General features: G+C 35.0%; 1 protein-coding gene across 1 annotated transcript in view; it reads right to left on the reverse strand.

Annotated features, from left to right (window-relative positions):
* Window positions 1-12,783, reverse strand: part of LOC138329431 (tyrosine-protein kinase BAZ1B-like) — a 28,736-nt gene that overhangs the window by 4,817 nt on the left and 11,136 nt on the right. The window contains exons 17-30 of the mRNA XM_069276427.1: window positions 12,336-12,402; window positions 10,110-10,224; window positions 9,379-9,481; window positions 8,669-8,833; window positions 8,194-8,254; window positions 7,751-7,858; window positions 7,101-7,224; window positions 5,197-5,339; window positions 4,904-5,044; window positions 4,409-4,459; window positions 3,932-4,104; window positions 3,432-3,523; window positions 2,926-3,200; window positions 2,609-2,686 (exon numbers count right to left, since the gene is read on the reverse strand). Of these exons, the coding sequence (XP_069132528.1) occupies window positions 2,609-2,686; window positions 2,926-3,200; window positions 3,432-3,523; window positions 3,932-4,104; window positions 4,409-4,459; window positions 4,904-5,044; window positions 5,197-5,339; window positions 7,101-7,224; window positions 7,751-7,858; window positions 8,194-8,254; window positions 8,669-8,833; window positions 9,379-9,481; window positions 10,110-10,224; window positions 12,336-12,402 (1,696 nt within the window). The remainder of the gene's footprint in view (window positions 1-2,608; window positions 2,687-2,925; window positions 3,201-3,431; window positions 3,524-3,931; window positions 4,105-4,408; window positions 4,460-4,903; window positions 5,045-5,196; window positions 5,340-7,100; window positions 7,225-7,750; window positions 7,859-8,193; window positions 8,255-8,668; window positions 8,834-9,378; window positions 9,482-10,109; window positions 10,225-12,335; window positions 12,403-12,783) is intronic.

Consider the following 12,783-nt stretch of genomic DNA (forward strand, 5'->3'; position numbering starts at 1 on the left):
TATCTCAAATTTATTCAGTTACTAATTCATATTGCGCCGATTAGGGTTATTATATTTTATTTAAAATGAATAAATTGGGCCTAATATCTCAGGCAGTAATGTACAAGCTTCCAAGAGTCCGTTTTTCGTTGCATATGTCTACCAGCGGCTTGGAATTTAGTTGTGGCTTGGCGATTCTATACATGTATGCATTGACGAACTTTATGTGCATATCTTGCAATGTTTTTGCAACACATTGTTTGCGTTGTTTGAAAGTTGTGTCCGACTGTACTTTCGTTTGAACTTGAAGCGATAACAATATCATGAATGTCTTACTGTCTTTCTGTGTCACACAAGCGTCTGTCTCTTTCGTAACAATCAGTAGTTGGACACAAAGTCTGTTTTGCCGGCCATTGATCAATTAATAACCTGTTTACACATCTTTCAGAACATCGTACCTTCGTCATGTCTTGGCCACAACATTCGTTCAGCCATGTCGAAGCGTTTGCTTCCTGTTGATGTATTGGCTTCAGTCCCTTTTTTCACATGAATCCAGAGTCAAAACTGCCATTGTTCTCTGTTTGTTTTGACTTTTTAAAGCCAAAACAAGTCAGGGGGATTTGCCCCGGCCTTTTTGCCGCCATATTGCTACTGATACATGAGGTAGGGTCATCAAGACGCTTTACAGCAGGCAGTGATTATGCTTTTAAGCGCTTTTCTTACACAGATTAGATATGTGTAACTATTAAAAGAACCGAACACATAAAATAAATCCGGAAATATTAAGGAATTTTTTTACTCGCCGTTTGGCGATACATTGTTAATTTTAACTCGCCTTTGGGAATATTTACTCGCATATGCGAGTAAATTTCTAGTCCAAACATAGACCCGACCTGTAGTCCAAACATAGACTCGACCTGTAGTCCAAACATAGACCCGACCTGTAGTCCAAACATAGACCCGACCTGTAGTCCAAACATAGACCCAACCTTTAGTCCAACCTATTTCACATACCGTAAAAACTTGTGTAATTTGCGCACTTTTTCTGTGCAAAAATAAAATTTGAAGTTGGGGGTGCGCAAATTATATTGATAGAGGAGATTTGAAAATTTTACGGGGGAAAAATCTGTCTATTCTGAGGGACTGACGATCTATGAATGTTGAGGTACCGCTCTGTGTATGGTAGCCATTTTATATGATAAAAGGTATTAAAGATTGTAAAAACAATGCCTCACCTATTAAAGTGGATTATCTAAGGCTAATTAAAGTGTTAAGTTATGATCACATTGTCTTGTTTCCATTTGCCCTGAGAATTCAATGGCGACTGACTGAGAGCATGGCTTCTACTGACAGCAAGAGATGTATACCCTGTGCACCTCGTAGTATAATGGGACAGCCACAATCAGTGACTTTGGCCGGGTCAATCTAGTTTACCTGTATTTTTTTAGGGGAGAGAGACTGTAGAGAAAGTCTGTAGAGAGTGTGTGTGTATACACAAACATACGTATACCCCAGCTGCAGGCCGTGTGCAAAAAGTCAAAACACACGTGGGATTTATAAGATGCCTAAACTGACCTATATTTAGGACTTTTAATAAGTGGTTTGCAATTTTATTACTGCAGAATTAACAAGCTACAAGGTTAGTGACATATTCAACCGTATTGATAAATATAATTAGCCATCAGCTTTGCACATGAAACCTTACGTAGGGCCCAGCTGTAGGCCGTGTGCAAAAAGTCAAAACACACGTGGAATTTATAAGATGCCTAAACTGACCTATAATTAGGACTTTCAATAAGTGGTTTGCAATTTTATTACTGCAGAATTAACAAGCTACAAGGTTAGTGACATATTCAACCGTATTGATAAATATTATTAGCCATCAGCTTGGATCTGGTACCGTACAGGTAGTGAGTTTACTCGCAATGTGATTGTTGCAAGCTAACATACGTATCCGCTAGCCGATTGTTGTTGATTGTTAATGATCTCAAACACACTAATTACTTATTGTGACAATTTTAAACAAATAGATTCAAATCTTTTTAAATGTTCCTGATTACTATTCATGTGTAATATCTCAAAACATTGACATGTGCACGGAGTACGGCGGACCGGACCGCCGATGTTTTAGACATCTGCAAGATATTTTAGTTTCAGGTTAAGGTGGCCAATAAAAGAAAACAAACACGATGCGGTTTTAATATGTTATTTTTTCTTAATACAACACTTCTTTGTGCAAGTTGTCAAGCATTTTAGGGGAATATTTTGCATTGAAATTGTCACCTTCATACATCGATTTTGGGACTCCCTGGACATCGTTTTTTCCCAAAATTTTTGATGCGCAAAATATACTGATAGTAGATTTTTTTCAGCATTTTCAGCCCTAAAAAGTACCTGCGCAAATTACACTGGTGCGCAAATTATACAAGTTTTTACGGTAACTTATTTTTCTGTACAATTAATAATTTGACAAACATAGAACAGAACATCCTTTGAAGTATTTATAATATTTGTTTATCAATATACAAATTTTGAAAGTAATGTGTCTTTTGCATGTTAGGAAGTCTACACAATTTCGTCCCAATGTTTTCATTTATAATATTCTTACATGGATTTAAAGTAAACTTACATCTTTTTTATTGACGGGAAGCAAGAATGGCCAGGATGATTCCAACTTCATGATATCATTCACGATCTGCTCACATATCTGTATAACACAGAAATACAAAATACTGTGTCAGATTAAGGAAACAAAAAATTACTTTAGTTTTTATTTTGTGATAGAAACTCAACATCGTTTTCTATGAAAAGCATGACATTACACTCGCAAACAAATGACATCGCAATCAAAATCTATCTGCAAGGGCAGGTAACTGTAAAATCAATTACGGAATAGTGCCTGCTGCAAATTGCCAATTATTTTGACAGAACCGAGAGTTAACTTACTGAGAGTTCAGATGGTGCCCGCCGTGAAGTATATGTCCTGCTATCATTTAAACTTGAGTTTAGACTGCCAGTAGAAGAGCGTGACTTGTTGGTGGAGCCCGGCTTCCTTCCTGGCCCAGACTTGGGAGATTGTTGCTTTGGTTTACGACCTACTTTCTTCCTTGGCTGCTCCTCCTCCTCCTCTTCTTCTTCCTCTTCACTATCTTCCTCCTCCTCCTCCTCTTCCTCCCCATCACTTTCTGATGATTCAACATACTTTGTTCGTTTTGGAGCGGCTGGAAGAACAAAAGCATTTAACTGTTCATCATACCCTGAACCTTGCTTAATTTTTCTGATAAATTCAATTTTACTTAAGAAGTATTTTCTTGAAGTTTAATGAGTAAATCTTTATTAGGAAATCATTTCTTTTTTAATTTATGTTTATCTTTGTTGATGGTTTTTGTCCCTGTTCATTTCATATAAATAAACAATAACAGACTTAACAGCCCTGGCAAGTCTATATTTACCTCTCCCAGATTTCTTTGCTACTTTCCGTTTTGTCTTTGACCTTGAATTTCTCTTCACCCCAGTTTTACATTCTGTACAAACCCATCTGCCTCTGAAAACAAAAACAGAGATTGGTGAATAAACAGACTCACACAGGACGTTGTATCAGTGATATTCCAATGAAAGTGATGTGGAAAAAGTTAAATCTCAACAACAGTGGGCCTGTGATTATCAGGACATCAATTGTCCGGAAAACTCATAATCTGGATGGACTTGTCAAGGGACGGATTTGATATTTGACTAAAGTAGATGCAAATGACCATTCTACAAAAACTTAATTTATAATCTGTAGTTTTAGCTTGGAGCAAAAGTGCCCAGTTTATCGAGAGTTCACTATACATAGTGTAGTATTTCCATCTTGTATATTCTATATTAGACCTTAGGACAAAACACCCAACAGAGGAGGGCTATAGGACAAATAAAGAGATACACAGTGACAATAGTTCTACTTATCAGCTACCTTGGAGGATGGCGTAATGGTGGGTCGTGACACTCGAGGTGGTACGCTGAAGGACATTCAGCACAGAAGATTAGACCTTCGTCCCCACCACACTCAGCACAATTCTCTTCGTGTTCAATCTCTTCTGAGGACTCGTTAGAATCACTATAATAACTTGTAGTCTTCCTTCGTCTCTGTTACAACAATACACAACATTAACAATCTGTGTCAGCACAGCAAGTCATGGTTTAAATGGTTTCTGCATGAAGTATTTTGATAATTAAATAAGTCATACATGAAAAAAAGTTTTCTTCTTCTTGAAATCCATATACTCGAAGAATTTTTTTTAGGTTTCAAATTGATTTTATTGTCCGACAAATACATGGGATACTCACAGAATATCATCTTAAGCTCCATATATTTCAAATATGTCAATCCACAGTAACTTAAGAAAGTTTCAAAAATCTTAATCTAATCTTAAGGTGTCAGGTTACTTACATCCTCTAAGTCCCCATTATAAACTCGTGATTTCCGTCTCTGGTTCTGCGGCTACAAAATAGGAAAACAAAAACACCTAGTAAATCACCATGTAAGTAGCAATAGAGATCTTACACCAGTATGTCTGGCAAACAAAGGATGTTCCCTACCAATCATTATATATTAATCAACTTAATTTAAATATACTGATAATTTGAACAATTATCAAAGTCGTCCTCATGTTCAGTTACTGCTACTTTTAATAACCAATCATGGATCAATAATATTGAATATCAAAGTTAATACCAGTGTTATGACTACAATCGAAAGGTAAGCTACTGTGATGCCCAAATTCATGAATATCCAGAAGGTTTCACCACTACTATATTTTGCCGAGGCCAGATTTACCAGGCCAACTACCTGTGAATTTTAAAATACAAGGACTCATCATGGTCTAGATTTAGTTGGCTTAACCTTATCAAATGAAGCACTACCAGTAACTACAACAACACCTACCATACAGGAAGCACAAAACCAGTCTCCTTTGGGAACCTCGATGAGAGCGGGTCGGAGACAGTACATGTGGAACGGTTGGTTACATTCATCACACAATAACAGTTTCTGGTCCTCGCCCTTCTTACGGCATATCTTACATTTCTGTAAAAAACAGTGAGCAGATATGAAATTTTAAATTTGTATCATTTCTGGTATTTATTGCAGTTATTCAGTATGCTAGAAAGAAAGCATTTAATCCCTCATTGTATTGTAATCATTCAATGTAGTAGATAGTAAAACTTTCAATCTCTTACCGCATTCTCTGCTGATTTCTCCCACTTGATGCTGTTGTCGAGAATACCCATGAGGACGTGTAGTCGTGATAAGGTGGACGCACTCTCCACTGCCTCTCGCCATTCCACAATTCCCTTTATCTCTTCCTCTTCCTCCTCAGGATCTACAGTAAGAAATGCATTTTTGAGATAAAATCAAAGTACTGAGACTAAAGTCTGAAAAAACTTTGTAAATAGAACAAGAAATCCCAGAGAGATCTTTTCTCCGCTTTTCAAACTTTAACAATTGATTTGTCTCAAAATGCAAAATGCACAACTTGGACCATAGGGGAACCTACATATCAAATGCGAACTTTTTAGTACTTTCTGAGGAATAGCAGTAACAAGAATTGTTAACAAACGGAAAATGAACCACAGACGAAAAGCTATTTGAATAGCACACTATCTGATGACGGTGGGCTAATAAGAAAGATAAAATATACAAAATTGGAAACTTTCAGTAGAATGTATATTTGATATTCCTTTAACACTGACAATGATTGAGCATGCAAACCCACTGATATTCAATACAGATATTAATTACATAAACGTATAAGTCATGAAGGGTATTTCAGTGGGACTTAAATCTGATGATAAATTAGGTTAACCTTTGGTGAGCAAAAAGAGGTAGATTTTTTAATCAAAAGCGGTAGCATTATAGCGGCATTTTTCGCGACGCGTCAGAGATATATAAATATCAATAATAATGCAAAATAATTACAAAAACATATTTTGTTAAATTATGATTTAACTTTATCTATCACCATAGGCCTTGCATTGGTGGCTCATTTTGTATTTTTTAAATGTTAATTAAGGCTTACATTACATTTAGAAGATGAAAAATGCCAATAAATACATTGTATACTTTTATTTCAATGCTATTTATCACATTTTTTTTTTATACATTTTGTCTAGACTCTATTTGCTTGTTTTTTTTCACTTTTTTTTTTTTTTGTAATACATACTGGAGTCATTTTCTTTTGATTTATGCAAGAAAAACTACAAATATTTGTTTCTAAAATTTACACCAATATTCTAGAGAAATAATCACCCTTAAAAACAAAAACAAATTTTTTTTAGTGATATCCTGAAAAAATATACCAAAATCCGGCTCCTTTATTAGAATCACCCCATTCCAAAATGGCGGCCATTACGATTGCAAAGTTTATGACTTTCAGCAGACACTGTATGCCTATTTTACATTAAAAACGTGAGTAAATCATTTCATTATAAGAAGTTTTTGTTTTTGAAATGATGCTAACTAGTTTTAAGCACAAAATTTATTGAAAGGCCAGATGATTGTTTCCTTACGGTAGGCCTACGTAATACACATTGTTACACTCGGACACGTGAAATAAGCAAGTGACACCACCAAGCCAAGGTGGGAACTAGCCCAAGGCTGCTAATTAGCACCAGTGGGTGTTGGTCAGGGAGTGTTCACACCTCCTTTGTTTACTTAATTATGAAGCCAGTTCCCCTACTCAGTCTGGTATGCATTTTGAAGCCACCATGGCAGCCCCAACCGACTATAAAAAATTCAGAAATCGGAAGAAAAAAATTGAAGACGATGTTTTGCAGAAATCGGAATATTTGGATATTAAAGCGGTAGGCGGAATATCAGCCTCAAAATCGGTAGACTTCCACCAGAATCGGGTAGGACTTAAATCTGATGATAAATTAGGTTGGTATAGAAACAGAAATAATCAATGCCTTTGTTGAAATAATTTTTTATTAACTTCCTCGCTGGTTAGATAACATGTCAAAGTGTTCCCTCTTCCAAGTCAGTAGATGCCCATTTTAATGATTTAAGTAGAATTCTAAATTTTTAAATTTCTCAGTGATATAGAGTACATAGACACAATGTAAATAGCATAAACATGTCCAACCTTCCGCTTCCTTTTCTTCCTTCACTTCAATCTCCCCAGCTTTTGTCCGCTTCTTCTTCTCTCCCATAATGCCCTGACAGAATTTCTTTGACACATGCTCCTGAGTCTCAATCATCAATTTACCCTGAGAAAATATGAAATGAAATAACTTCAATAATTAATTTAACCTTAGAGAATACAAAAACACAAATGCTAACGATAATCAATATATTTACCAACACAAAATGTAACTTGAGAAAACAAATAAAGGACAGTTATCCAATGAAACATAACATACCATCGTGGGTCATTCTAATACACAGTGTTCCAGCTAGGTCAGGCAAGCAGGGCACGGCACCCTGCCCTAAATTCCCAGCGCCCTGCCCTTTTCTCCAACGCCCTGCCCCTTTTTCAATATCCCCATAATGTCCCGTTATAAACTCTAATAAGTATCACACATTTATGGTGCATTATTTATTTTCTAATAACCTTTTACAAGGATGTGATTGATCCCATCAGAGAAGTGTTTAAAAAGGTCATTCAATGACGTTTCGGATCATATTTGACAGTTTATTTCTCATAATATTGTTCAATCAGAGGAAGTCCTCTGAAAAGACAGAGAATCACATCCATTAATTTAAAATTACATCCAAAATTTTAAAATTACGTACAAAGTCTGCAATGTCTGTCGTTGACTGAAGCTTTGCCTCCCACACTTCAAAGTTATCCACCCCTCCCAAACCTCCATAGCGTAGCTTGGTCTCCGTATCCAGTAGTTCCTGTGTTGTAAATAAAATTACATTTAAGACTTCTTCCATCTCCCTTTGATTCAAAGATAATGTAACTTTCACAAAGGCACAAATTTGAATACTTAAGTAAGGGTTTTAAACATATAACTATTATTTGTTGAAACGATTATATGCTTGCAAGAATAAAACATACATTACTGTAAACCAATTTTCTTTCGTGTCACTTAAATGCAAATCCATGAAAGTTTGCCTGTCTCTGCAAATTAGCATCTACATATTTTATATTGATAGATATTTCTATTTAAATTCAAAACTTGCAAATGTAAATAAAGTACTAATATATGTCAGTTTATATATAACTTTACCTGTCTAAATCCAGTCAGCATCTCTTTATCCCCATCTGAATCTCTCAGTTCACAATTAGCTCTGATAGACACAACAAAACAAATGTATAAGACACTAGGAAAGCCCTGTTTTAAAATGCTTGACATGTAAATTACAATTATAAATCTATTACATACACTTTATATGAATCCACTATTACATGACATGAATCGAAAGGGCAAATTGACAGAACAAGAACTGTCGTCAGAGTGACCAACTAATATCTGGTATTTTAAACAGGTAATTCCCTAAAAACTGTAAATAATGACAGGAATTGAAATAATGATTATCTTCTTAATATTTTACATCATGAAACAACAAATTAATTCACATAAGCTCTACAGATTTAACAATCATACATTATCAGGTGGTCACAAATTTAACACTTATGTAATTAACTTTTCCACACAACAAACTAGAACCTTTAGAAGACCATTTTTTTTATACACTATTCACCTTTTACTCTGGTTGATTCCAGAACATATTTCTGTGTATCGGCTCTTGAGTGCTTTTTTCAGCTTACTCTCTCGACATCCTTGTATATGTAAACTCTCTATGAGATCGTCTAATTCCTTCACAGATAAGTATGTAAACCACAGATTCTGCCCAAAATGTGGAAAACTGAAAAATGTAAACAAGTTTTACAATGGGTTTGGTATGGTAAAGATCTGGTTACTGTTTGTTGCTTTAACAATCTGTCATCAAAGGATGCAAGGGAAGCCAGAGTACCAGGAAAAAACCAACAACCTAAGGTCCATTTTCATATAGAAAAAAACCAACAACCTAAGGTCAGGAACTGGCACAGCCCAAGGGGGAAGAATTTAGTTGCACTCTGAATGAATTATCACAGAATTACATTTAATTATTTTAGAATGTTTTATAAAAACAAACTTCAGATAGTGATACATTCTCTTTAGTTCAATTGGTTGAAAGTCAGACTAGTAATCCAGAGGTTCCAAGATTGATCCCTGGCAGAGACAGTGATTAAATTTATTATAAATCCTGCACCGTGTTATATACATAAGGAGAAAACCTTAGTTTTGACTCTAGCCTGCACTTTTGTGCTAAGAAATCTTAGTTTTGACTCTAGCCTGCACTTTTGTGTTAAGAAATCAGAGCCGGATCTAGTTTTCATAATGCACTAGGTATACTGAAAGTAGACTAACGTGGTCTCTGCATTCTCCTGTAAGTCATCCAACGTATCTAATTCCACATCACATTTCTTCCCTTTCTTCACGGTAGAGTAGTCTATATCTTCATTAACCCAGCCTAAAAATCAAATATCAAAACAAATGTCAAGTTTATATCAATTTCATTGTTAATTTCTTTTTTTCTTTATATTGTTTGTAAAGCCTTAATAATGATTGTACAAATACATCATTGCGCTGAAGTAAGTGCGTTTTCAGTATTTCTTCAAGGATCTAAAATTGATGTTATAAACTGTAATATTCTTACTTTATATTGGCATCTAGATCAAGCATGTTTATAAAACATACAACAAAATAAGTAATTTTGATTCTAAAATGTATAGATATAACAATTATCTTCTACGCAGATTCAAGAGAAAACCCAGTATCAACTAAAATTTCTTCACAAATTGTATGTTATAAGGTTTACAAACCCTTCTCTATGTAGATTCCTGGAGTAAAACCAGAGAAAACCCAGTAGCAACTAAAATTTCTACACAAATTTTATGTTATAAGGTATACCAACCCTTCTCTATGTAGATTCCTGGAGTAACACCAGAGAAAACCCAGTAGCAACTAAAATTTCTACACAAATTTTATGTTATAAGGTATACCAACCTTTCTCCATGTAGATTCCTGGAGTAACACCAGAGAAAACCCAGTAGCGACTAAAATTTCTACACAAATTGTATGTTATCGGGTATACCAACCTTTTTCTATGTAGATTCCAGGAGTAACACCAGAGAAAACCCAGTAGCGACTGTGGTTTCTATCTGTTCCTATTGGTGTGTGTCGGAGCGCTGCCTTAGCCAGAGCAATTCCACGCTGTAACAAGGAATATCAGTAAATAGAAGTAAAAGGACCATTCTTCATATAGTGATAATTCACTAAAATTTTCATGTGGGCATGGATAACATATCATCTAGTGTCTAAATCCAAGATAAGGGACATATAAATACCAGGTACCTTTTGGTCTCTATGATTGTGAATGACAACAAACTTTATATACACAGGTAGCCTGCGTTGTTATTGAGACAATTGTTTGTCCGCTACCATAAACCAGAGCATAACAAGATGTTTAACACCACTTTAACCAACTCTCTTTCAAGTAAGATTTAATATCATGAATTTTGCAACAATAAATATTCATCCAACTTATATTGAAAAGGTAATTTAATCAATTTTTCATTTCACAGAATTTAATATATATTTAAAAATGGAAATCGAAAAAATATAGCTACAAAAAAGTTGCTTTACAGTACAGTATACACACGTCCATTTTATGGCATCCTTAAAACTCTAGAGGCTACTATCACTGTTGTAAATTTGTGATATCCACCCCTATGTTACAAAACTGAAGGTTTAAGGTTGAGAGTCAGTCTCTTTAAATCTTCAGAAGAAGTCTCTGCAAGACTGTGACTGGTCAGCTTTTTGTCTCCTGCATTGCCTTCATTTTTGCTATACCATATTCCAGGGATGGATATAATGACAGTGATAGTAACCCCTGGAGTATCGAGGATGATTTTATGGTGAAGGCATATGTGAAGGGATATACAATGTAAGGGAAACTTTATATGCGTTTCAAAAGGATGATAACTATTCACTTATATTTACACTTGCTAGGCTTGGTCACTATACGCTAATACTAGCCGATTTTGTTTACCATAACTGCATGGTAACATTGAACTTTGAACTTGCGTATGAAAATGTTCTGTGCAACGTAAAAGGACTACTTTTTTAAAAAAAAAGAAACACATGGCTTTGTTTGCATTTTGACGCAACATTACGTGTATATTGTTGTTTTTCATAGAATTTTGGAAAAATGTAAACAATATATACATGTTTTATATTTATATATGATTCAAACAATTTTTAAATTAACAATTGTATAAAGAAACGGAAAAATATCCCGACAGGGGGGACGTGCTTTCATTTTTGTTAAAAATGATGGGTGTCAAAGTAAACATTACCTCTGTGCCTATGTTCGTCCTACGATCGGTCAGTTATAAACATATCCTCTTGTCTTTGTTCTTTGAGAATTTAATCATGTGTATTATAAAACATGCACCGCTAATAATCCACGTGTTGACAGTTACGCGTCACCACAAATACATTGTATCCATCGAACACAAGTGAATTTGTTTCATCTATCGATGGCGATATGGATCTAAGCGTAGATTATATAATCACATGGCTCCCAAGGATGTAATATCGTCAAGTCAGACGACATCTCAAACACATTGAGCTACTTGAAAATCGGTGTTTTGACAACTTCGGCAAACTCAAGTGTGTAAGCGTGCGTCAGCTTCGCCTCGCTGCACAATAACGGTCACCGAGTTCACACATGTGGCCGTGTACAAATTCTTTATGTAATTACGCTATATATTTACTTTTAGCAAAATTGAATATATATTTAAAGTTCTGATCTGATTAAATAAAATTATCTCTGAAATTTACTTTGTTTGTCATGTTTATTTTACACTAAAATATTGAACTTTTTTGTCGTCGCGGATGAATAATTCTACCTTACGTGAAGCGTCATCATTCGCTGTTCAATTGAGTAAGCTCCTCCCACTTTTGACCGACTTTTATTGAATAATTACGTCACTTTCAAATGACGATTTTATTGCATAAAATATAAATAAAAAGTCGTGTGAGTGTAAATATAGGGATAACGCGCCCCATAGAATATATTCTTAGAGGAATTGCTCCATACAAGCATGGTTAACATAAAAACGAAATCCAATCCCTATAACAAACCTAGCCTAAATCCAAGTTATCATTATCTTTTTATCTGGATTTCATAAATAAAACATCAAAATCATTAAATTCAGTAGGAATCCTCGAGTGATTCCAAAGCCATACAAACCAGAGCTCCTTAGTGGCCATGTGATTACATATTGTGTGAATTTCCATGATGTATCTGAAACACTTACAACAAACTCTCTTTCAAAATCTTCTTCCTCCTTCTGTTTTCTGTACTCTTCATATTCCTTTTCTCTCCTGAAGAAAAAAGCAATGTAAAGGATATCAAATATCAAAACCCATAATATTAAACATAGTGCTGTGAGAATACTGGACAAGTTGGGCTTCAAAAAAGTTAAAAGTTTCACCTCTCGGGACTCAAATCACCATGAAGGTGTTGTGTAGAAGTCCATGATCAGTGTAGTCTACACTTGATCATGTATATAACCGGATGTAAAAACAGTGATAGTGGACTACAGCTGACAATATCAGCACTTCAAATATACTGAGCATTTTCACCACAGAAATAGTGTATTATTTTCACCACAGAGCTAAGGTTAGTGTATTATTGTATCATCTGAGCTAAGGTTGATTACCTCCTACTTAATTGAGTTATCTCTATCACAAATGGATCAGAGA

The sequence above is a fragment of the Argopecten irradians genome, chromosome 8 (assembly GCF_041381155.1).
Source record: "Argopecten irradians isolate NY chromosome 8, Ai_NY, whole genome shotgun sequence".
NCBI classification, from domain to species: Eukaryota; Metazoa; Mollusca; class Bivalvia; order Pectinida; family Pectinidae; genus Argopecten; species Argopecten irradians.